The 25,309-nt window shown below is 33.9% G+C and overlaps 4 protein-coding genes across 7 annotated transcripts; all 4 read left to right on the top strand.

Moving 5' to 3' along the window:
- The first annotated feature begins 3,132 nt into the window (after nt 1–3,132).
- On the top strand, nt 3,133–3,523 carry LOC130815701 (18.5 kDa class I heat shock protein-like). The gene has a single exon (XM_057682188.1). The coding sequence runs from the start codon at nt 3,227–3,229 to the stop codon at nt 3,521–3,523; it is 297 nt and encodes a 98-aa protein (XP_057538171.1). The 5' UTR covers nt 3,133–3,226.
- Nucleotides 3,524–3,989: 466 nt separating this feature from the next.
- LOC130815000 (nuclear pore complex protein NUP1-like) lies at nt 3,990–13,758 on the top strand. The gene is made up of 9 exons (XM_057681320.1): nt 3,990–4,448; nt 5,828–5,874; nt 8,140–8,255; nt 9,191–9,389; nt 9,517–9,816; nt 9,901–9,987; nt 10,069–10,746; nt 11,463–11,941; nt 12,059–13,758. The coding sequence occupies exons 1-9, from the start codon at nt 4,205–4,207 to the stop codon at nt 13,485–13,487; spliced, it is 3,579 nt and encodes a 1,192-aa protein (XP_057537303.1). The 5' UTR covers nt 3,990–4,204; the 3' UTR covers nt 13,488–13,758.
- A 3,370-nt stretch (nt 13,759–17,128) lies between these two features.
- LOC130815145 (uncharacterized) lies at nt 17,129–19,345 on the top strand. Its single transcript, XM_057681510.1, has 2 exons — nt 17,129–17,805; nt 18,326–19,345. Exons 1-2 carry the CDS (start codon nt 17,235–17,237, stop codon nt 18,832–18,834), a joined length of 1,080 nt encoding a protein of 359 aa, XP_057537493.1. The 5' UTR covers nt 17,129–17,234; the 3' UTR covers nt 18,835–19,345.
- A 726-nt stretch (nt 19,346–20,071) lies between these two features.
- On the top strand, nt 20,072–24,955 carry LOC130815207 (uncharacterized). 4 transcript variants are annotated; one of them, XR_009042546.1, is made up of 6 exons: nt 20,076–20,665; nt 22,028–22,077; nt 22,337–22,424; nt 23,125–23,241; nt 23,620–23,727; nt 24,520–24,955. XR_009042546.1 is itself a non-coding variant. In XM_057681591.1 (5 exons), exons 1-5 carry the CDS (start codon nt 20,189–20,191, stop codon nt 23,671–23,673), a joined length of 786 nt encoding a protein of 261 aa, XP_057537574.1. In that variant the 5' UTR covers nt 20,072–20,188; the 3' UTR covers nt 23,674–24,955. The 4 variants fall into 4 exon arrangements, 2 of the variants coding, with proteins under 2 accessions (XP_057537574.1, XP_057537575.1); XR_009042547.1 differs by having other exon boundaries at nt 23,620–23,723; nt 24,517–24,955; XM_057681591.1 differs by having other exon boundaries at nt 20,072–20,665; nt 23,620–24,955.
- Nucleotides 24,956–25,309: the final 354 nt, after the last annotated feature.

Here is a 25,309-nt window from a genome sequence, read left to right on the forward strand (position 1 = left end):
ATAATATAAACGTCTATAAAAAATCATTTCATAAAAAGTCTAAACTAGTACGTCCTCTCATCCTTCGAGGTAAAGCTACTAAGGGGCTGTTTGGTTCGCACAAGGGAATCGGAATGGAATGAGGAAAGGGAATGAAGGAGAAAGGAATGGATTCCCCTAATTTAGCCTAGTCGTTTGGCTGTGTTCAGGAAATGGAATGAACTGCTCATTGATTCCCTTTGTGATTGTTTGGTTCAAGTTAAGGAATCAAATTATGTACTCCACATCATCTTCCTCATTATCATCACCATCATTATCATCACTATCATTTTCCTCAAACAAGTCCTTATCATCAAATTCTGCAAGCATGTATCTTTTTACCAAATTATGTAATAAGGCACAAGCAAGTACAATTCGACCATGTGTTTGTAAACTAAACCAAGGAGGACTTCTAAGAATCCCCCATCTTCCCTTGAGTAACCCAAAGCATCTCTCAATCACATTTCTAGCTTTTACATGCCTTAAGTTGAAATATTCTTCGGCGGTTTGAGGTTGTTGGGGGCCATTATTCCATTCTCTAAGATGATAAAGATGCCCTCTATATGGTGCAAGGAATCCTTCTCCATTAGTATATCCTCCATCACATAGATAATAACAACCTTGACAAATTAAAAAAAAAATATTACTCTCTTACTAAGTTAATCTCATATAAAATCTATTACGTCAATCAAATTACCTTTTGGAACTTTTAACCCATTAGGCCTAGAAATAGCATCTCGAAGAATCCGACCATCATGTGCCGATCCCTCCCAACCAGGTAAGACATGTATAAATTCCATCTCGGGTGAACATACTCCTAATACATTCATAGAAAGGGTACCTTTTCTAGTGCGATATTTGGATCGATCTTCAAAAGGAACATTCACTAGAATCATTGTACCATCAAGGGCACCTAATAAGTTCTACAAAACAAACAATATCACTTTAAATTATGTAATAGTCTCTCTATTTTATCTCAAATTAAAGTGTTGGTTTTTTATTTACCTTGAAATATTTCCATCTTTCATCGTTGCAATCCTCTTGTATTGGTATTGGTTTCTTAAGAAGAATAGCATGTAACTTTAAGATTGCTAACAAACAAGCATGAAATTGTCTACTAATAGTTTCACCACTTTTATAAAAATGTGCACCCATCATTCTATTTTTCTTATGGTGAGCTAATGTGTATAAGAAACCCGCAACCATCTCTTCCAAACATGTGTTTCTTGTTTCATTTAATCCACCAATATCTCTAACCATCTCTAAAAGTACACCAAATGTGTATCGATTTATACGAAGATAGTTCCTATACAAAGTGTGACACTTTCTCTAATCATTCTATTCAAGTTGTGCAATCTCATTTTTCTTCTAGTTTTTTTATCAAGCTTAAGATAATGGGAATCGTATATAGTTTTTCTCATTGAGTACCACATCAAATGTAGCAACACGACACAATTAATTATAGTAATTATGAACCGAATAAAGTCCTAATTTCTCTTCCTTTTCAAAGAAGTACCAATGCGAGCCATTTTTTGTAGAAAAGAACATCTATAACACCATATCATTGACTAGTTTACATACAAAAAATGCCGAAATTGAACACAAAGTTATGACATTAACTCAACAATCACATAAGCTTTCGCATCCACTAAACCAACAATCAAGTAAGCTTTCTCCAATACTAACACTTGTATAACAACATCAATACTAGCAACTTATAATAATATTGATGTTAGTGATAACCTCAAATTGTGATACAGTTCACTACAATGTACAAGATTTTTCACAATGTAAAAGAACATGAAAAGGAACATTTTCTCCAATAATTTGCAACAATAATAGCAGTAATAATTTCTTTTTATTTAAACAATGTCAATGAAATTTATAATGTCTAAAAAAACTCCTACATTACACACAAATAAAGTTGTTCAGGTAGTAAAACACCACCAAAATTAACACAACCATAATTTCTAATCACACTTCAAACCCTAAATTATAAATATACTCAATTCATCAATCAAACTCTTACCCACAAAAAGCTTTAATGAAAATAACACAAAATCAATATCACACTCACAAACTTTATAAAACTTTAATTGAAAACAAGAAGAATCAAATGGAAGAAGAGGAGGTGTCTTACAAAGCTAAAACTAGCAAAATGTGAAGAGGTAAGTGAAGGTTGTGGTGGTGGTGGCACGGGACCGATCTGGCAGGATAGAGGGTCCAAAACCGGCCACTATGGCTGGCGGCACGCGCAGCAACTGGAGTACACGGCTGCTGTTGCTGTGACTGTTTGTGGGGGACAGAGGAGTGGTCTATGCAGCGGTGGCTGTTTGTATGAGTGGTGGTGCCGCCTGCTGCTGGGACTGGTGTAAGGGAGGAGCCGTGAGGAAGAGAGAGGAACTTGAGGGAGAGAGAGCCGAGAAGGAAAGATTTTTAGGTTTTAGGGTTTGAGAGGAGAGAGAGAAAGTGATGAGTAATGAAGTGGGGAATGGGAATGGAAAAGTCTTGGAGAGGGTGGGGAATGAGTGTGGAATACTTTTAGATAAAACAAAAATAAAAAAAGGGGGAAGGGAATGATAGAAAGTGGCAAACAAACAACAACAAAGAGAATTGGGTATGTCCATTCCCTTTCCCTTTGATTATTACACCCAACCAAACAACCCTTAATAATGAAGGTAACTCTTACGATGGATACGTTAACAATGGCATCAACTCATTAATCTTTAGTATGATGTCAAGTGACGATGGTTAACTATTTAATCTTAGGTCGTTGTTAGACTATATAAGTGTTTCCGATACAAACAATATTTATGGACACTTTATGTACGTCCCGATGGTTAGCATTAGTGAAAGGCAAAATTATAAAAAAACTACCTAATATATACCCAATTTTGTAAAAAACTACCTTATGTAAAAATTTTTGCAAAAAACTACCTTATATAATACAATTGTTTGCAAAACACTACCTTATAACGGTTTGTGGCCTATGACCGCTAACTTTAACCGTTGACCCGCATGTGACGCTCACGTGATGCTTTAATGTATTTACTTCTTCTTCATTGTAGTTTAGTCTATTCGAAATTCACTTTAAGCTGTTTGATCAACTCAGAAAAATCTTAATAAGCATAATTCACACCAAAGCTCTAATATCTAATCCTTTCTTCAATCACCAATTCACAGCTCAGAACCCACTCTTTTTGAAACAATGTCGATCATCCCAAGCTTCTTTGGAGGTCGAAAAACAAATGTGTTTGATCCATTTTCGCTAGACAATTGGGATCCTTTTGATGGCATTTTCAGCTCGGTTCTTGCCAATAATTCACCTTCCTCGATAGGACGTGAGGCGTCCCAATTCGTAGCCACAAGGGTTGATTGGAAGGAGACGCCAGAAGCGCATATTTTCAAAGTAGATCTTCCCGGGCTGAAGAAGGAAGAAGTGAAAGTCGAGGTGGAAGAAGACAGGATTTTGCAGATAAGTGGAGGTCGAATGACACGCTCATAAGAATGGCAGGAAGAAAAAAAGGAATTTCGAATGGACTGAACTGCAATAAAGAAGAAGTAAATACATTAAAGCATCACGTGAGTGTCACATGCGGGTCAACGGTTAAAGTTAGCGGTCAAAGGCCACAAACCGTTATAAGGTAGTGTTTTGCAAACAATTGTATTATATAAGGTAGTTTTTTATAAAAATTTTTACATAAGGTAGTTTTTTACAAAATAGGATATATATTAGGTAGTTTTTTTTATAATTTTGCCTTAGTGACAAGAAAAAGATTATTGTTGGTGAAGTGGTGTAATGGTTTCGTATTTTTAATTGGTTGCATGAAACACATTATGTAACAAAAAAACAAATCTCTTACCTTAACTCTTTAATTCCTTATTTGAAAATCTAGTTATCCCTAAAATTAATTTTTTATTTTTTATTATTAATAAACGTTCACTTATTTCAAATTCAAAAACTTGTTTCCCTATTTTATTGCAAATTGAAAAAATAATAGGACAAGGAGTTCGATTCTCTCTTCCGCTACAATATCCCAAATTGTCTTTTCAAGTTTTGGCAAAATCCCCATCCCTCTTGCTTTCCCCGCTCTCTAACTCCTCAAAATCAAAACCCTAATTTCATCGTCTGCGTGTTCTTTCCTCACTTCGCATTCTACACAGTCTCTGTCTCGTTCGTAAATCCATGGCGACGGTGGAAACCGGCGGAGCAGGCGGTAAATTCCGTAAGAAACCAATTCGTAGAAGCCAAGCGACACCGTATGATAGGCCACCGACTGCTTTACGACCAACTCTGCTGGACAGTGTTCAAAGAGAGAATAACAATGGTTGGTTATCAAAGCTTGTGGATCCAGCTTCTCGTCTCATCACTGCCGGCGCTCACAAGTTTTTTTCTTCTGTTTTTCGTAAACGCATTCTTCCACCTCCTGGTAATTTCCCTCTTTCTTACTTTCTATGATAAATTTCCTCTTTTAGGAAAAATGGGTCTAGGGTAGGTTGTTGTGTTAATGTTTGTGATATTGTTTTAATTCGTGTTTTTGATTTATAATTTGGGAAATCCCTTGAAAGTGATTGCATTTAATTGGGCAATCAAAAGAATTTGAGTTATGTTTCTCCAATGTCACAAAGTTGTTCTCTTAATTATTTCAAAATGGGTTGTGGTTGTGTTTTTTTCGTTAATTTTTTAATAGCCTGGTTCAGGTTTTCAAATTCTACGTGTTGAGAAAAGATTAAGATGTGGGTTTTTACAACGCCTTTTGGACTGCTAGTTTCGGTATTGTTTATTGGCTTGTTCTATTTGCCAACTTCTGTATGAGGTTCAATGGTACTTTTCGTTGCCACTCTTGGTTCATATTGGGTGCATTGTGAATACCGCTAAATATTACTCCCAACATCCCTTTATATTGTGTATGACAATCTCTTAGAGATAGAGGACCTAACAAATTAGGTAACGTTAATTTGGTTGTTCTTGTGATCAAGTTTCTTTATGGTGTCTATTCTTATTTGATTCCCGTGCCTCATTTGTCCATATAGCTCCTAAAGTACCTATAGCTAAAAGATAAAGCCTAGATTTTTAACATAATAACTTCAATGATCTGGTTGTTCAATTAATTGGCACCTGTAATAATTTACAACTTAATGCGTAAAAATAAGCCAATGACTCAACTATTTTTTTGGGTTTATTTGGAATATAGCTGAAGCTGTTTCATTGTTACAACTTACAACTTACTATATTTCCTTTTCAATAATGAAGAGGTTGTTGTAGATTAAAACTTGATAGCAAACATCAATTAAAACTTAACATATATAAGAAGAGAAAATAATTTAATAAGTCATTTACTGTAGTCCATATGCTTCAAACCAAAGAACGACAAACCTCTTGGAGGCATTAAGAATAGAAAAAACATAAAAAGTCAAAAAAACAAGGAAATAAGCAAAGGCCTGAGAACTACCCAACAAATATGGAATTTAGAGATAAAGAAAACTAATAACTATTATGATAATTCAAGAATAAAGGTTTATTAAAATAGGCAAAACCCTATTAGTTTGGTGGTAAGTTTGTTTGTTTATTTATCTGTCAAAATCGTTACGCATTTGGATTTTTTTCCTGTATCTACTGGTGATATGCTTGCTTGAATTGGTTTTTTTCTCAATTGAAAATCTATGTATCTGGCATTAAATTGTATAGTTGTTTTTGTTTGCAAAGTTTATACAAATAATGGCATTTAGTCAGTCATGCTTTTATCTTTGTAATTTTCAAATGTATATTATAAATGAGTTAATTTTTTGGCTTCTATCTTGTATATAGATGAAACAAGGGAGAGTGGAGACATGCAGCCAGAAATCACTCCAATGGTAAGTCTTCTTTCTTGTAAATCTTGTTTGTCTATTTTTGAAGATAATATATTTTACTGCCTAGTTAAAATTTACCACACTTTTTTTTTTTTTTTTTTTTTTTTTTTTTCTTTTTTTCTTTCTGTATTTTGAAAAACCAAGAATATATATTATTTAGGGATTATTTTATGTAGAAGCAAGCTCAATGTTTCTAACGAAACTCAATCCGTTACGAGAAACAAAAGTTTTCGATTACTGGTAATTATGGGCAAGCTTACTATGCTAACTCCCAATTCATATATTTATGTAATGATAATCTTGTAGCCCTCTTGTAAGTTTTGATATAGATGTGCATAGGCTAGCGATTAGTTGTTTTTACGGTGAGGCTACCTTTTGGGCTATCTATTAGTGAAGGTTGACAAGGGCGAATTAACAGAAGGGTACACAGGGAGATTATTATGGATATAAGATATTTGGCAAGTTTAGGGGTGGGTCTTAAAGTTGAGTTTGGTTAATGAGATATGTGCTAGCTACTCAATCGTTGCCATTATAGGATCACTTATTATAGTGATTAAATGCTTCCATTCCCGCTGAATTCATATCCTTGGTTTTAGAAAATAGGCAACATTCCTCTTTTTATTGTAAAGTGAATTTGTTAGAAATAAACATCAAAATTGTCATAAGGACATAAATGGATGGAATAGTAGTATTTAGAATATGGGACTTTTGACTAATGATATGGCAGAAAGATGAATGTGATTGAGATCTGTTGGTCGAGGTGAGCAAAAAAAAAAAAAAACTAAATGCAATGCAACATATGTATTTAAGTATGGGTTGAAAATTTGGGTGGAGTATAAGATGAAGAAAAATCAATGTTTCTGGGTTGACGATTTTGTAGCCATTTGAGGTGAGAATGGAAAATTGGGTAATGGAATTATGTAATTATCAAAATTAGTGGAAAATCAAGGCTGACCTACATGATTGGGGTGAAGAAGAACATCATAACCTTGAAACTCTAGTTCATAATGCATTTTGATTGGATTGGTTGCAGGAGAAGTAATCATGTGAGTGACTCGTGTAGATAGAGTATTTCATGCATTAGGAATGACTTGTTGACCTAAGTTTTGATTTTTTTTGTTATTTGACATAAACTTATTTAACACGGCCAATCATTTTGGAATATAAATATCAAATGTTTTGGTTTTGTCCACCCAATTGCTTTCTTGAATATACATTTTTTAAGAAAATGTTCCAGCCAGTCTACATGTCTATGAATCGTTGAGAACCATGTTGTTCGTGTACTTTGGAGAAACATCATTTGGATGAGTCATTCATTTCTTTTTAGTTAGCGTTGTAATTTAGACGTCCTAAATTATGTGTTTGTATCTGGTTGGAATTTGACACTTTTGTTGTATTTTTTTAGAATTCATGTATATAATGCTATCATGTATGGATGATTGAAGAAACAATTAACAATATCATTTTTCCAATGTCGGATACACCCGACTTTACCCTAAGAAAAGAAGGCATTTGTGGTTTGCGATTGACTCGTGATAGCAAACATCATTTGCAACTTCACACAATTAAGAAGCACACATGATTTGAAGAAAACTATTAAACCTATTTGTCCTTTTAATAATATTTTAAACATTTGTTTGAATCAAGATGAAACTCTTGTTTTTTTGTGGCTATATATTCTTTATTATTAGCATAATGATATATAAATGTGATGTGTCATGTGTTAAAATGTGGATTTTGTGAGATAAACTAGTCACATATATGAGTAAAGGGCATCTCATTGTGCCTTGTCTTCACCTAGGTACGCTCTTTAGGTTGCATTGCAATTATAGTTAGAACAATTTTGCTCATCCTCTTTGTATTTGTAGATGTGTACTATAGTGCTTATCTTTGTTTGTTTTCGTTATCTTGTCAAAAAGGCTAGTTAACCAATTCATTCTCATCCGCCTAAATTTTCTTTATTCACCATATTTTCAAGTCTCAATAAGAATGCCTATTTTTTTCTTTATTTTCTTCAAAGTTTCTTCCACCTCTACTTTGTTTATTTATTACATAAATTTTCTGTTTTCTTTCATCTGTTTCATCCTCTTATTGTCTCCTTGATATCTATAAGCTATAATGTTTTAAGGGATAATATCTGTTAGGTCTTTACTTTGATTGTTTGAGAAATTGTTGTTCTTTTCTATCTTGGGGAATCGTTTGTCACTTCTCTTGATTCTTAAAGTATCTGTGTTCTGGCACTGTTGATCACTAACTTATGTCCACCAGGTTGCTCATTCTGGCTCCAAGGACGCAATAGGTAGAGGCAATGATCCAACCAAAGTATCTACCAGTGGCGAGGTGGCCAAATTGGAAGATATTTTCAAGCAGAAGACCTTTACTAGGCAAGTGTTTTGTGTTTTAATGGTAGTTGTGCATTTGTTATGCCTAGTTAGAATTATATGATGCACACCTTGATTACAGGTCCTATGCAAAACTCTCTTTGGTTTCTAGAGTTGCCAATTGTATGAGTTGATAAAGAATTCTCATATTAGCATAAGGTTGTAGCAGTTCTTTATGAACTGGATTCTGCAAGCTAGGTGAGCTTGCTAACCAATTATTCGAAAATATGAACTGAAGGATAAATTGATCATTAATATGCAAGGTGGTGCAAACTTTGAGGGTATCTTCATCTGTTTCAGGGTGAACTTTGTCTGCTTGTGGGTGCCTTCCATTCCTCATCATCTTGGGTGGTGATGGGGGGTATTTCTTCTTTTTCTATTGTCTGCAATTTTTAGATCCTATTCACTGAGGTTTATCCAATTTGGTATTTCAGTTTGTAAGGTCAATTTGGGAAAGAACAGTATTTGGGAAAATGTTCATATTTGAGATCAATTTTTCTTGTAAAGTTGTAATAGTTATCAAAGATTACAATATTTCTAGATGTCATGAAACCCCTAATGTCTAAAGTCATGTGCAAATTTCATCATATGAGTGGTTGTAATAATTTCCCCCCATTTTCAATTAAGCAATCCTGTTGAATAAAGTTTTTATCAAAATACATTCTCATGTTCTGGGATGGTGGTGGTTGTCTACTTGTGTCCTTTTAATGAGAAGCTGTTAGCGAGGCCTGGTATTGTGATCATGCTGTCACATGTGGACAGGCATAAATTTGTTGCTAGGCTTACTTGGTACACTTTGGGTTGGGGGTTCAAGTATGTTGCCAAATAGAGGTTTTGTTAACGGTGTAGTGCAGTCCTGTTTTTCATGGATAAAAAATTTGATACTTTTTTGGTTAATTGGCTATCAGCAGCTCCTTAATATCTTTTATCCTTTTCAGGTCTGAGATAGATCATTTAACTACGCTGTTGCTGTCGAGAACTGTTGATAGTTCTGTTGAAGTTGAAAAGGGAAGGTCGAACCCCGTCTTTTCAGACGAGAAAGCTGTTTATAATGGCAGTGAAATTGTAGCTAGTTTCCCTACCCTTGAAAAAGGTGCAGAGCGTGTCGCAATCTCAACTCCTGTCGTGATATCAAAAGTAGGGAAAAATGTTTGAGCTTCTGTTTTTTTTGCTGTTTGTCTTATGTACTTGTTATCTTTTGTTTATGTTGTGATGGAATTTATTTACACGCTATCTTTTCAATGTAATTGCTTCTTGTATTTAGGTGGTTGAAGATGTTGCTTCCCCTGCTGAGCTGGCAAAAGCATACATGGGTAGCAGGTCTTCAAGAGCTTCCCCTTCTATATCAGTACTGCAAAATGAAATCTTGAGGGAAGACCTATCTACTCCTAATAATTCATTCTTACAACGACAATCTCAAGCCAATTCTCTTATTCAAAAGCATACTAGCGACATTGGAGCATCTTCGAATGGTTTTATGACGCCTCAGCATCGCAGAAGATCCACAATATACAGCATGGCTTCAACTCCTTATTCTAGACCTCGTCCAACTCAAGTATTTAAGGTTTGATATGCAGTTTTGTTATTAACAGATTTTTTTATTCTGCCTATTTTGTGCTTTCTTATATTTTAATTCTACGTGATGCAGGCTGCTGAAACTGATCTTAAAGTCCATGGCTCATCATCATCTTATAACATCACAGAGACTCAGCAGCTAAGTGGATCTAAGAGACAGGTATGTAGTTCGAACAAAGTTTGCTTCTTGCTATGATTTATGTTTTCTTAGTTTTGGTTATCCTTATCTCTATGATTGCAGGTTCTCAAGCGCCGAAGTTCTGTCCTGGAAAGTGATATTGGGTTTGTTGGTCCCATTCGCAGGATTCGTCAAAAACCTAGCCTCCTGCACCATAAAACTTTGTCTCTGCCTCCTACTGGTGCTGCTCATGTAAAGCATATATCTGAGCGTCTTACAGATGTTGATAAACTACCTTCTTCCATCGAGTGGTGTTCTAATAATCATTTTTCATCAAAAGCGCTTCCAGATACTGACATGCGTAGTAAAAGCAATGGATATATTCCTTCACAGTCTATTAAGACAGCTGAAAAAATCTTTGAACATCTTGACAAAATCACTTCAAAAGGGAAGTCCCCTGAAAAGAAAATTGACGTTGTGGGAGGGAGTTCACCTGTGCAAAAGGCTTCGGATATTTGTGATGTATCTCCTCATAAGAACTCGAGTATTGTAGACTCATTGAAGGTTTTGAAGACTAATGACAGTAGGAAGGAAAGTGGTTTGTTTGAATCTAATGTTAATGCACTCGATCCTTCACCAAAGATATCACAAAGGGTAGAAGAAGGTAGCCTAAAAAAGTTTTCCTTTGTTGAAGATGCTGCAGAAGCAGTAAGTCTGAGAAAGTCCTTGGAAAATGTTAATCCACAGTCGAGCTCTGACCATCAGCAGAAAAAACAGAAATTTCAGATGAGTGCTCATGAGGTATATAATTGACTTAACTATTTTCTATATTTTTTAATTTAAGAAAACTATTGGTATATTGCAATTGTATTAACAGTTGTGATGTCTAGGACATGGCACCTCGTTGTTATAACTCATTGTGCAGACATTACAATGTGCCATTTTATTATAGTAATTCAGGTTTTCTGGAATATATATATTTAAATTAAGCTTAAACCTTTTAGAACATAATACAATTAAAAAATATAGTAATGTGTAATATGCTAGAATAATAGTTTATCACGTTTGTTAACGCCATGATTTCAAATCATAGGATTCGATAAGCTCAAAATTCGTTGTAAAGCGGTTGTAATGTAACAGGATGATCTCATTTTTATTCCATGGGTGTATGTGTCAGTTAACTCTTTGCAGTTTGCTGTATTCTTTAATACAGGAAATTGATGAACCTTAGCCTCAGTTATAGTGACCCTAAAAGGAAGATTTATTATGCACTGGGTTGTTTTGTTTCACAAGTGTGATTGCAATGGAAAATTTTTTTTTCTGCATCCACTATTCTTTAATAAATTGATTTGCATGTTTTTTTGTCTAAAGCTTTCTACTCCATGGTGTCGAATGCAAATAGTTTCTGATAATTGAGCAATCTGTAAATTTGGAACGAGCATATTTGCTCTGTAAATGCCTTCAATTAAAATTTCTAGTATTCTAAATAAAAGTTTCCTATGTTGATGATTTGGTAGGATTATTTGGAGCTGGATGAAGTGAATGCAGTTGGTGGTGCCTGCACTCCAATGAATAAAGTGGTGGAAAGCCATGCATTGGCTGAAAGATCAGTTGGAATCTCATTTAATGCTCCTGAAAGTGCAAAAAGCTCTGCTGGAAGGCCTCCAGTTCCAGAAGCAAATCCATCGACAAACTTGTTGAGCACAAACATAAAAGTGTCTCTACCTGATGGGTCTGCTGCTACCCAAAAAAGTACTGCCTTCTCTTTCCCTGTTGCTTCATCAAGCTCATCTGCAACCAACCATAGCACACAAGAAGCTGTGAGCTCTCCTCTGTTAGCAGTAGCGGCGGATAAAACTGCTTTACGGAGTGGAAAAATTAACGAAATTACTGCTTTTAGCTCAAACTGTGCCAATGTTGCTCCAAAATTGTTTTCTCCGTCCTCCATTGTGCAATCTGCGTCTGTGAAAGACATGAAATCCGAGTTGCCAAGCAGGTAATGAATACTATTCAAGGAATGTAAAAAAAAATGCTAGTTTGTGCGCTTTTGATGTAGTATTCTGTACCTTTCTGTTTAACATAAAATACTGATTGCTATTGCTTCTTTTGTCAGTGCATCTGGTGCTGTAGCCAAAACAGATGAACATGATAGAACTGACAAGAATATCAGCTTTGATGTGTCTGAGAAAATGGACACCCCTTCATCTGTGGTGGGCTTTGCTAAAGGTTCTATTTCATCTGGAGTACCGTCTATTGGGGCACCGGTTAGCAATGGCTTACGCAGTGTAGCACCAATGCCAATGGGCGCATCGTCTCCCATTCAAGTATCAAGCACTTCAAATGATCAGAGTCCTGTTCCTTTATCCGTGTCTGCACCATTCTCTTTCAGTAATGGTAATGCTTTATTCACCTCAATTGCTGCTAGTACTGCAGGAACTCCTACCACAAACAAATTTTCCACTTTTGGCAGCAGTACTAATCACTTGTCATCCTCAACAACTGCTGCACCAGCATTGTTCGAGTCTAGTTTTCAATCTGGTTTCACCGCAGTATCATCTATCTCATCAACAGTGGTGACTACAGCTTTTAAATCAGCTGCAAAATCTGGAGCAAAATCAAATGACACTGCATTTGGCAATGTGACTAGCGGCCTCTTCACTGCTAAACCTTCTGGAATCGCTAGTGTAGGAAACGCCGGTTCTTTATTTAATGCTTCAACCTTTAAACCTGCCAGTTGTGCAACCCAAAACTCTGATCCAGTTAGCAATGGATTTACCTTTACTCCTCAAGCACCTGCCAGTAGTTCCATCGGTTTCAATGCTAGCGCATCCACATTTTCTAATCCATTCACTTCAAGCTCTACATCAGGATCAAGTGTTTCAAGTTCTACAGTGACTGCACCTATCAGTTCAAGCAGCATGTTTGGTTGGCAATCTCCTAATCCCACTGCTCCTTTTGGAACATCACATTCCACTGGATTTACATTTGGACTAAATGCTCCCGGGACTTCTGCAGCTACTAATAGCACTCCAATTGTGTTTGGAGCTACGCCCACCTTCTCAACAGCCAGCAAAACTGCCCCATTCGTATTTGGATCTAGCTCGTCAGCGGCTTCTATTTTCTCATCGCCCTCACCTGCTATGCCAACGTCTACTGCTCCCACTACGCCTTTTCCTTCTCAGCCAACATTTGGTAGTTCAACACCTGTCGGAAACAATGATCAAATGAGCATGGAACATAGTATGGCCGAGGATTCTGTTCAAGTTTCAACACCTACAGCTCCAGTTTTTGGTGCACCTTTTTCTGCGCCATCAAGTGGCTTTGTGTTTGGTGGAGCACCACCTGCACCATCCACAGCGAGTCCATTTCAATTTGGTGGGCAGCAGAATCAGTTTGGTCCCCAGAACACACCATTTCAGCCCTCTGGCAGTATAGAACAAAATACTGGAGGGGCTGGGAGTTTTTCAGTCGGAAGTGGTGGTGTTGATAATAAAGCAAACCGTAGAATAGTTAAAGTAAAGAATAGAATTCGGAGAAAGTGAAAGCAGTTGTCCGAGTGAACCGGTTTCTCTTGGGTACACAAGACGAATACGGTTTCAGGAAAACATAGGCCTTTTTCATTTCGTAAATTTTACTGTTTCGGTGATAGATGCAGAATTTTAATTTTCTTTCAAGATGGCGAAAAATTTGTATTAATAATTTTAGTAGGTAAATAGTTTTAGCACCATGTCTTTTATACGGCATATTGTGTAGTTTTGTAACGAACTCAAAAATAGTTCCATTCATATCAAATAAGTTGGAAAGTTTTTTGAATTTCTGTTTTCCTTTCTCTTAATTGCAAGTATACGGACTTCTATAAATGCGCAGAAGCATTTTCTGATTTGATATTTTCTAAATTACTTGCTCAAAAAAAATACTAAATATATTTGTGTGGAAGAAATATACTCATATAATTAGACTTGTAATTTGAAGACCTTTCTTGAGCTGAGGGATTTTTTGACCGCACTCTTCTCTATGGGTATGAGCTGCCGTCATTTTTCCCTCCTCAAACCCTGATCATAGTTCTTCATGAGTGGAATACACGGGGTATGATGATGGTGAATTAGACTTGTAATGTGAATTTACTAAAATCTAATCGAAAATTAGTGAGTCAACACGAAATTTTTTACTTGTAATTCAAAAATAATCCGATCTAAAATTACCGGAAAATTTGGGTCAAATCTAACTTTTTTGATCCTTTTTGGCTTTATGTTATCATTTTCAGTTGCACACTATTACTTATAGTTGGGATTCACTATATTTTTAGTCAATTTTTATATTTTGAGTCAACATCATTTTCTTTAAAAATAATAAATTAACAAATATATACTATATTTTTTTGGAAAAATAATAATAACAATAATATATGTATATATTTAAAATCCTTGACTTGTTGGGACGACCCGAGCACGATCCAAACTCGGCAATACCCGACCCAAAAGGACCCGACCCATATGTCTATATACAACAAAAGACGAGAGTGTTGAGCTGGGCTGGCACTTGGCCTGCCCAAGCACGGTATGATTCGGTACGACACTGCTAAAGACACCATAATTTGACATGAAGCACGATAAAAACAACACAAATGGTTCCGCAATACAATTTTCATGGTTAACACAACAACCATTCTGTAATACTCCCTCCGTCCTATTAAATTTGTAGTATTTTTCATTTTGGTCCGTCTCACTTAATTTGCATCTTTTTTATTTTTGGACAATGACTCACCTCTTTTTTTTAATCTCATCCATACATTTTAATTCTTATAATTTTATCCACACAATTAATTTTCTCTTTTCATTTATTATCACTTTCTTAAAAATAACTTAATTTTTTTTTGATACAAATCAAAGAGAGCAGAGTAGTACAAATTGTTTTCAAGTGAATGTCCGATTATATAGAAATAATAATAAAAACTTTTCCTTATCCGCAGATTCACTTGAATTATTTTTTATAAAAATCGAAGGAAAATGAATTAATTAATGTGAAATGTCATATTCTTCATCAATGTGAAAAGTCCGATTATATAGAAATAATAAATAAAGTAAAAAAAGTCATGATTTGATGATGCAGTTGAAATCAAAACATCCTGCGCGTTTTCCTGTGATTGACTCGTGAAATTTCGTGGAGTTAATGGTGAGTTTACTAATTACTTACAATATTAGTGTTAATGACGACACTGATGCTTTACTTAATATCTAACTTTTGTTGAATGATTCAATTATTTAATATAATACCCCATAAAGTGTATCTAAGCTTATCTATATGTGTTTTTTTTCCCTTAATAAAAAAAAAAATACTCTCTCTGTCTCACTAACTTTACCCAGATGATAACCGGTAGAAAAAGTAAGAATAAATGGGTAAGTGGTATTTTTGTAAACGCAAATTATTATATGAAACGGACTTATCTAGATACTCGCCTTACATATATGTTAAATAGTCCATCTAATACATATAAGAGCAGTTTTTTAGTAAAAATCAGAAAATTATAAGAAATGTGCGAATAAGATGAAAACATAAATTAAAATTATTAAATGAACATTTAAAAAAAAATCATAACAAAAATAAAAATACGACAAATTTAATGTTAAAGAAAATAAAAACATTTCAAGGGAGAATATTATAAAGATGGAGTTGGATCGAGTATTGACTAAATGCTTGAATTCAATAGGATGCATTATAAGACGTATTATCCAAGTAGGGGGAGAAAACAAATCTTTTTAGCTTTCTTGCCAAACTTATACATTTTTTTTATATTGTAATCAAATTGGACTATTTTTTTTTATTATTGTTTTTATAGTATTAATTAATTGTGTCGACACTCCTACATCAGCAATGGCACGTCATAATTGGATTAGAACTCTAATTAAAACACTACATCGTGTAAAATAAAAGTGAAACATAATATTTAAATGAATAGAGTATTTCTTTCTTATACATAAGAATTTCTTAAAATATACAAACTTTTATATTTCTTAAAATTTGTTATATTACTAAATTGACGTGAGAGTTTTCTATGTCATTAAGGTAGTAAATTTAAAGAGACGAGGGTATACAGGTGTATATTCGAATGTTCATAATGTTTCAGTTATGATTAATCTGGTTGGATCAATTTTAATTTTTTAGTGTATTCAAATATCTTGATGATCTAATTTTTTTTATGTGGATAATTTCAAGTCGAGCTATTCTTAATTTCACTCATCACCATCACCATCACCATATTCAGTATTTCAGTCTCCTAAAAATTATAATAAGAAATTCAAAATATATATGTGCATACCAATATAATAGGGTTGAAAGACAATAAATCACGCTCTTGTAATAAGGTTACGGCCTATGAATCACTTAGTTCAAGCAATAATTAAAGTGAAGTGACGTGACTAGTGACACCATCAATGTCTAAATGTTTCAAAAAAATCAATTTCCAAACAATTAGGAGTTGATTATAAAATTAAAAAGGTGAAAAATATCAAAAATAAACTTACTGATCAATAGATTAGTTATCATTCACCATCACTACAACAATGCTATAGCCTTAATTTTAACATATTACTTTTTTTCATTTATTAAAAAAATTTTCACAAAGTATGTTCACAAGAATTAAGAAAAATAAAATTATTTATTAATAAATAATTATTTTATCAAATAATAAATTTGATAGATGAAAAGTGAGTACCATAAACATATAAAAATTATTAAAAGAAAGTTAGTGAAAATATTTAGAGACCTTAACTATTAAAAAATATTTTAATAAAATTAGTGAGAAATATATAAAGACTATAAGTATATTAAAATATTAAAATAATGATGAACAAGGTTAATTTTGTCTAAAATTTGTGATATAAATAGAATGTTTTTCTATGAACAACAAATAGAACAACTCAAAATGATAAATGAAAACAACTTTAACAAACGGAACGGAGGGTGCAAGATCCACTAGTCTACAGATTAATTAATTAGTGTAACATGATTTGAAATTAATTCAGTTTTTAAATCTGCAATTCGTTGAAAATGACTTTACTTTTAACCTAAAATCGACCATAATTCGCTTTTTTTAATATATGGTTCGCAAAGAATTAGTAAATGATGTGAGAATAGATTAGTCTCTATAAATAATAGTTGTATGTAGCAATAAAGTTCTCCCTTTACACCTTTTCCAAAAAAAGTATTAGTCTCTCCTCCATCTTCTCCCTATTTATCCAACTCCTTAATCAAATCTCTTCTTGCTAATCAAATCTTAATTACATGTAATAATGGAATTATATCATGTAATATGGGAGTATATTAATATATCAGGAAAACCAGTTAGAGCAGTGATGTGCTTATTGATGCTACTTGTATTTCTCCAACATGTATTATTCCCATTTTTAATTTTTAGCTTCTTTTATATTTGGAGCTCAATTAAACAAATTAAGTTAATTTATATCATCTTTAATTTCATCATCCTTTCAATCCTTATTATTTCTTCTTTAACCAATAATCCATTTCTCAAACCACATAAAAAATACACCAAATTAGAAAAACCCATGTATAATATTCATGATTATGATCATAATGATCATGATAATGATGATCATGTGTACTCATCATTGAAGCAAAAAGTAGAAGCATCTTGTGTTGATGATGAAAATAATACCTTCTGGACTTTATTCTCTTCCTTAATAGAAAATGAACCTGTTTTCACTACAACAGTAAAAGAAAAGAATGAAACGGCGTCGTTTCCTGCAGAACCACTACTAAAAGACTGTCTCAACAAGAACAGTAATAGTAGTATATTTTCATCAGAAAATCTGGCACATGTACATCCAGAACCAGAATGTAAGGGTAAGATTATATTTGACCTTTACCCTACCTTATTAATAGGAAGCTACTTAAAAGTTATTTATAATATATATATATATATATATATATATAATTTTAACCACTGTACATTACAACATAGGAGTAATATACTTTTTAGTGAGATGTATTTAGTGATATTTAATTTAAATGTCAATACATTAAATTTCTATTTCTAATGGTATATGTGGTGGATTTAGTGAAATTTAATAGTTACCTTTAGCAGCATAAAAAAAATAATACCAAAGCTTTTTCGCGGCATAAGATTTAGTGACATTTCTCATAAATGTCAGAGACTATAGTAACAATTAAATATGTCATTAAAGGTCAAATTAATAAAGTATGATGACATCTCTTTAGGGTGAAAGTTAAAATTAAAATTATTAATCATTAATCAGTGATATTTTTTTAAATGTAAATAAATTCTATATCGCGAAAAATTAATTTTATTGTAGTAATAAAATTATCCAGAATAAAACATGATCGTTGTTTATCTGTTGATCAGAAACAGATCAGGCTCATGAAAAGGCCCTTGGATTAGAAACAAAGACGACGTCGTTTAGAGTAGCTAAGCCTGAAGTGGAAGAAGAAGAGGTAGTAGACAAAAAAGTAGTAGAAAAAGAAGAAGACAACAGCTTGGAAGCAACATGGGAAGCAATCATGGGGTCAAAAGAAAAGGGAAGTGGGCCCCATTTGAAAAAAAGTGAAACATGGAGTAGTGGTGATAAGAAGAAAGGGGGATTAAGCAAGTATAGAGTAAAGGTTGAGTTGAAGAAATGGCATAGTTTTAGAGATATGATTGAAAGAAGAAATAATTATGATGGACTACAAACTCCTCATGAAAAGTCAACGCATGGTAGAGCTTGGAGTTCTATGGAAATGGCGGCGTTGACTTTTCATGATGAGTTTAAGAAAAGAGCTGATGCTTTTATTGCACGTTTTACACATGATATTCGTCTTCAGAGACTTGAGTCTCATCAACGTTTCTTGGACACCATTAATCGTGCTCTTTAATAACTAGGGTTAATCTTTTTTTCTTGACTACACAAATACAAATGTAGGGTAAGATTTGTCTCTTTTCCTATATCTTTCTTTGTAAGCACGATTAGTATACCGAGTTGTGTGTTCAGTGTATATCAGTCATCTTGGTATTTGGATATAAGTCTTATATGATATTATATGTTTAGTGTAAATCAGTTACGATACATCATCTTCACTCTGTAGGGGCGGTTTATACACCGAGTTGTATTATATATACCAAGTTGTATGTTTAGTGTAAATCAGTTAAAAATTTATCTTGGTATTTGAATATATGAGTCTTATATGAGATTGTATGTTCAGTGTAAATCAGTTACGATCATGTTCACTCTGCGCTCTGTGGGGAGGCCTTATACACCGAGTTATATGTTCAGTGTAAATTAGTTTAGGTCATCAATCTTATATGAGATTGTATATGTGTGAAAGAATAGATTTAAAGATATAAATGACGAGACCTTAAAGTTGAATATATTGTAATATAGAGTATGTGTTTGTAGAAGAAACTTATATATGATCTCTATATATAATCAAAGTGAGTGTTGATCTTACTTTTACATGCAAGTTTTGTTTATGGTTTTGATTTTCTTAGTAATGAACCGTTCAACCAGCTGTGTAGCACATAAATATTTGATTGGATAAGACTATACGTCCAAGAAAACTCTTTTATTGACTAAATTTCTAGTCATGAGCTAAATTGGGAGTATTGCTTCAAGTATCGAATCAATGGTTGATTTTTCTAAATCAGCAATCAATATTTCAACTTTTTTTTATAGAATATATTGTAATTTGCCTTTATATTATAGAATATTATAAAAATTTAAGATTAATAACTTTTATTGAGATGAATCAAACAACATAAACATAGCCGTGAATAATATTAAAAGTCAAAATTATACTTATGCTGAATAGAAGATAATATGATAATTTATAATGTGTATGTGTAAAAGGCTTTAATCAAATCAAAAATTTCACTAGTCGTAATTTTTTTATCTTTTTTGATATGACTTATTCAAGCTTTTATAAAGGGTGAGAAGGAGAATCAAACTCAATATTTTAACTCCAAAAGTGATATTAATTTTAAAGTGAGATAAAAGAATATTTGGTAAACGGATGATAGCGAATTACAATAACTAATTTAGCTTGTTCAAAACAACCAATAAATTATTCAAAACAACTAATAAATTATTTTAACCAGCTATTTTAATAAACTTGGTATTGACTTATTGATCTACCCAATTCCGTATCAAAATAAGCTCAAATTTGCCGATTTCGAACACCCTCCAATTCCGATTCTCCTCGAAGTAATTTTGGTCCGTCAAGCTTAAGGAGGATGAGCAGAATGAAAATCTCCAACATGCATACCAATTTCATCTTGAATCTCTGTCCTCCTCTCCGATTATCTTCTTGTATCTCCTGTAAATCCACTGACCATCCATCACCTTCACTTTCTAACAATTCGAACATTGAGATAAGGGTGTGCACTAATAGGACTTGCAGGAAGCAAGGTTCGCATCAAATTCTTGAAACCCTAATTGGAATTTCACCTTCTCATGTCTCTATCAATCCTTGTGGATGTCTGGGTCGATGCGGTAGCGGTCCCAACCTTGTGGTTTTGCCTCCCGCAGCAATAATCAATCACTGCGGGACTGCCGCTCGTGCTGCTCAGCTCATGGTTGATGTTTGTGGTGTTGGAGATAACTGTGGGGATCTTGGAAAGAGGAGTTTGGATGCTCTTGCTTTGAGAAAAAGGGCTGAGAATGAGTTTCAAAGGCAGAATTTTTCTGAAGCTGAGGCATTATTCTCTCAGGTATTATTAAATTGCGAATGTAATTAGGGACGGAGCAATGCTCATTATTAGTAGTTCGGATGTCCAGTTTATTTTACATATTTTTGCAATTCTAGGGCCTAGAACAAGTAATTAAACTAGATATATAGCAATATAAACTAAAGTAAACTAATTTGTAGACCATTCAATTTATGGGGACTTGTGTGATCTTACATATGCCTAGAACATCCCTACATGGCTACATGCAATTGAAGTTGAGTAGATTGGAAAAAATGAGGATGTTACAGTTTTCTATTGTTTTTTTTTTTTTTTTTGCTTGTAATGAGTTATCTTCTTAATGGGTCATCAGTACAATATGTGATTATGCAGTAGTTTATGCCATTTTAGTTAAACATTTGATGTTGAGTTAGCTTGGAAACTTTAAAACGGCAACCTGTATTTTTTTCCTTTACTTGCCTTGGTTAATTTTGTTTTTGCAATTTGGCCATTTGAGGGTGTTCAAACTAAGGTTAGATAATTAAGTTTTTTGCTCTAATGTTTTATGAAATAGCTTTGAGCAAATTTTAGGATAGGTGCTACCGTGCTAGCCAATGTTTTGCGTGTATCTAGCAAATGATACAGAATGTATGATGTTGATGTAGAAGAAAATAGAAATAAAGAGTACTTTAGAATCAGAGCTGCCTTGTATATGCTCGCTTCCAAAATGAAATTAAGAAACATAAGTTGGGGAAAAGATAAAGTAAAAGAATAGAAAGGAAATAAGTCAATCTAGGAAAGGAAGGATAAACACTAAATAATAACTGAAAGTACTAAATTAGGAAGAGAGGATGTGACCATCAACCAGCTTCAATAAGCGAACGAAACGATCTTATTCGTATCTGGGAACAGTGAAAAATTTAATAAACACTTTAGATATTCTCGCTTTATTTGCGTTCCTTTTGAGTTTAAGATCAATTTTGCAAAATCAAGCATCAAGATATTAACATTGGGAATAGAAATTTGAAGCACTTGACCAACTTGGCTTGTAAAGTGATCGAATTTCCAATTACCTATTTATGCCTTCTTTTAGGTCTCAATCCCAGAAGAAAATTTTTTGGGTCACCGGTCATTGAGAAGGTGTCTATTAGGCTTGATGGTTGGAAAAAGGCTTTCTTCTCTTTAGGGGGAAGAATTACAATTATCAAGAATTGTTTGAATACCTAGCCTCTATACTACTTATCCTTATTCAAAGCTCCTTGCAGCATTGTGAACGATCTGGAAAAACTAATGAGAAACTTTATTTGGGAGGAAATCAGTTATAATAATAGATTTTAAAAATTGAATAACATGAATAAGTCAATATTGGTGGAATTTGGAAAGGCTGACCATCGCATGTTATTTCAGGCTGTAGAAGCTCATCCAATAGGAGGGATCCATATTGCATACAAGGGCAGGTTTGTGCTAGTAAATGTCTTATTTCATGCAGAATATACAAGTACTTGTAAGGAAAAGTTATGTAAGTGGTGAATTATGCAATTTGATTTAGGCAACTGATAGAATTACTTTGCAATCTTCTAAAATATTAGTACTGTCTTTGGGATGCTTCTTGTTGTCTTCTCCTCCGAAGCCAATTTTTATCATAAAACAGTGAGTACATCTCGTAGTTTAGCAGCAGTTTCCACCAAGTAAGTGAGCATCCTGTCCCCAATTCAGGTCTGCTGCAAGGCTGGCCTTAGGCAACTTCAGCGGAGCTCTTGAAGATGCTAAAGAAGCTATAGTATATGCCCCAAATTATGCTGAGGTGGGTGGTGATTTGTAGTGAAAATTTGTGGTTTTAAAATTGCCTCTTCGGACTGAAACTACTTTACCTGTCTAGAAGATTGGACAATGGTGTATATTTATTTATTTATTTTACTTTTTCAAAATTCAATTGAGGATTGTGGTCTGAGCCTGTTCACATTAAGTTCAATAGTGTAAGGTGATATCCATGTGTTTCATGCACTATGTATATAGTATGGTCAGCAGTGCTCCAGAATGTTGATTTTTATAACAAGGAACAATGAACAGTAACAAAAAAAAAAGGAATCAGTCCCCAAGTGCTGCAGATGATAATGGACTAAAATGACTTGTTAATTCATATGCACTTCACATTTATCTGAAGTGGGAACCTAGGTGGGAGCCACGTGATGGGACTGAGGTAATAAAATGCTGTCATAACATGATGCAGTATTTACATACCAATAGTGCCCCATTCTCCCCTCATGTTGCATTTTTCAATGTTTTGTTTTCCTATCCATGATTGTGGTGAATGAATTATTCTTTTTATTCTTCCATCACTTGTGGTGAATGAATTATGAAGTGTTGTTTTAGTCTCGCAACTTAATGCAGAGTTTAGGCTGAATGCATAAGACAAGTAACCAGGATTTGAAAATTTTACTGCAATAATACATATTCTTGCGTACTCTTTTGCTGGAGATATCTCATAGTCCGCAAAATCATAGGGTTATATTTGCCAAGGTGATGTTTTTCTAGCCATGGATCAACTAGAAGCTGCTGAGGAATCTTATGGCATGGCTTTGGAGACTGATCCTGCATTGCGTCATTCTAAAGGTTTCAAGGTAATTTCACTCCAACTTGTGTGCTGTTCAGTCTACTGTTATGCTTGCTCGTGGAGCAGCTACGCATGCAACTACTATGGGATATACATTACTAAAAGTTTCACCAACTAATTAGTTGACGTCTTCAGCGTTGGCTGTGGTTTTGAGATCTGTAAAAGATATACATTTGAAGTCTATAATGTTAAGTTGGGGATTGGATATTTTGTAGAAACTGCTATATGTTGTAATGTAAGATGATTGTGTCCCTACTCTCTTGGCCTTAATTACATTGACCTTACCTCCCGAATTACTTGATAATATAAGCTTTCCAAATTCCATAGCTCAATCTGCTGCTTTTGAATTCTTAACGAATCACGAGCTACACTTTTTCTTGAACAGGCTCGAATTCAGGCGCTTCAAGAAAAAATGGCTTCTACAACAATGTCTAACTAACTCATTGAGAATTTTGCTGAAGTAGTTAAGATGGAGATCTTCTATGCTGTCCAGGTTGTGTTTCTTTGTAATTTAAATGCATATAATATTGGTTATGTAAATATCTTCTGTAGCTCAATTGAGGGACCAGGAAATTGTAGTTTGCAGGTTGATCTTCTCTACTGTTTGCGGTATCTATTATTTTTCATATATGCCTTTTGTGTCTTACCTAAATATTGTTTTTTTAATCGTGCTCTGGTCTTGCTTTGATTGAACTACATATTTTAAGTCTTGAGTCCATTGCATATTGATCTTGTAGATATGCATCTGTCTTCTAGTGAATATATTGCTGAAGCCACGCCGGTATTAGCCTAGTTCTTGTGGGATTTTTTTGGGCTTTCTACCTCTGACATTTATATCTGTCTATTTAAGAAAAAAACACTTTCAAGTAATTATGTGAGACAAACTTGCTTATGCACATAATGCTCGTGTTTTTATACTATCCTTTTTCCTAGCATGTAGTGGGCGTCGTACATTTACATTGATCTTATTCCATGATAAATAGTCATACAAAAGTTCACCCATGTGTTACCTTGTGCCACAAGTGTTGAAAGTGATCTTCGGATAATTTCCACTAGTTTGTGAGTTAAGGATTGATAATTTCCTATTGATTCCCTTTATTTCTGTTGTAGAATCAAGGTATCTCCGAAAGTGTGTACATTATTTTTGTACAATGTAACTACTCTAAAGAGCTTTCTAATTTGACTATTGGCAGCCTTTAAGACCGGATATGTTCCCCCTTTTACCTAAGCCGTGTTCTTCTGATTAAATAGCCTCTTTGTATTCTATATTTCCATATTTATGCAGTGTCAAAGGACGAAAGCTGATCCCAGATGAAATGAAAGATCTTTGCAATTGCTCCGACTTGTGATACTGCCAAATGAGTTCATCGTAATCTCCAAAAATAGATCCTGCTACTTGTTTCACAGTGAAAACATCTGGAGTTACTAAGTAGAACATCTATTCGAGGGCCATGTTCCGTTAGTTAACTTATCGCTGTTGTTATTCGAGTTTGATGGTCAGAGCATCATGCTGAAAGTGAAGATATAAAAGTGCTTATTGAGAGTTAGGCCGCTGCTTCAATGCATTTATTTTGTTTTGGGTATGCTTGCTAGTTAGTTCATGGCTATTACAATATAACATGTACTGATACCATTTGAAAGGGGAAATATAGCAAATCCCCCAATTCTTTAATCAAGAATGCTCCTCACCTTTTTATGGATGTGAATTAGCCCTGTAAATAGTTGTGGAATCAAACTGGAGCCCTAAACGTCCACCATTATTCTCCTGGTCCTTTTAAGTTTGAACCATATTATTACGACTCAAATATGTTAGTTTTTTAAGTCATATAATGCAATTCAAAATGACAGGGAATTGAAGAGTTTACAAGTTACAACCATTTTATGTATATATACGATATCAATAAGTGCCGACAATTGAATGTAAAATTAGTTGGGATTTTAGGGTTATCCTAATATCCAAGTCAATAACCTATATAAATAGGATTGTACCCTAACAAGGTATAAGTAATCAATTTTTAGTACTCTCAAATCTATATCCAGCTAGTTAATACAAACTAATTAATTAATTTATAATA

The sequence above is a fragment of the Amaranthus tricolor genome, chromosome 6, assembly GCF_026212465.1.
Source record: "Amaranthus tricolor cultivar Red isolate AtriRed21 chromosome 6, ASM2621246v1, whole genome shotgun sequence".
NCBI classification, from domain to species: Eukaryota; Viridiplantae; Streptophyta; class Magnoliopsida; order Caryophyllales; family Amaranthaceae; genus Amaranthus; species Amaranthus tricolor.

What these genes read in the sequence shown, in the direction of transcription:
- LOC130815207 (XM_057681591.1), top strand. Translation starts at nt 20,189, where the DNA reads ATGAGCAGAATGAAAATCTCCAACATGCATACCAATTTCATCTTGAAT. An exon ending in ATGCCCCAAATTATGCTGAG is followed by an intron (nt 22,425 to 23,124) that starts GTGGGTGGTGAT and finishes GCAAAATCATAG; the next exon opens with GGTTATATTTGCCAAGGTGA. An exon ending in GTCATTCTAAAGGTTTCAAG is followed by an intron (nt 23,242 to 23,619) that starts GTAATTTCACTC and finishes TTTCTTGAACAG; the next exon opens with GCTCGAATTCAGGCGCTTCA.
- LOC130815000 (XM_057681320.1), top strand. Translation starts at nt 4,205, where the DNA reads ATGGCGACGGTGGAAACCGGCGGAGCAGGCGGTAAATTCCGTAAGAAA. An exon ending in AGCCAGAAATCACTCCAATG is followed by an intron (nt 5,875 to 8,139) that starts GTAAGTCTTCTT and finishes TATGTCCACCAG; the next exon opens with GTTGCTCATTCTGGCTCCAA. An exon ending in AAGCAGAAGACCTTTACTAG is followed by an intron (nt 8,256 to 9,190) that starts GCAAGTGTTTTG and finishes TATCCTTTTCAG; the next exon opens with GTCTGAGATAGATCATTTAA.
- LOC130815701 (XM_057682188.1), top strand. Translation starts at nt 3,227, where the DNA reads ATGTCGATCATCCCAAGCTTCTTTGGAGGTCGAAAAACAAATGTGTTT.
- LOC130815145 (XM_057681510.1), top strand. Translation starts at nt 17,235, where the DNA reads ATGGAATTATATCATGTAATATGGGAGTATATTAATATATCAGGAAAA. An exon ending in TCCAGAACCAGAATGTAAGG is followed by an intron (nt 17,806 to 18,325) that starts GTAAGATTATAT and finishes TCTGTTGATCAG; the next exon opens with AAACAGATCAGGCTCATGAA.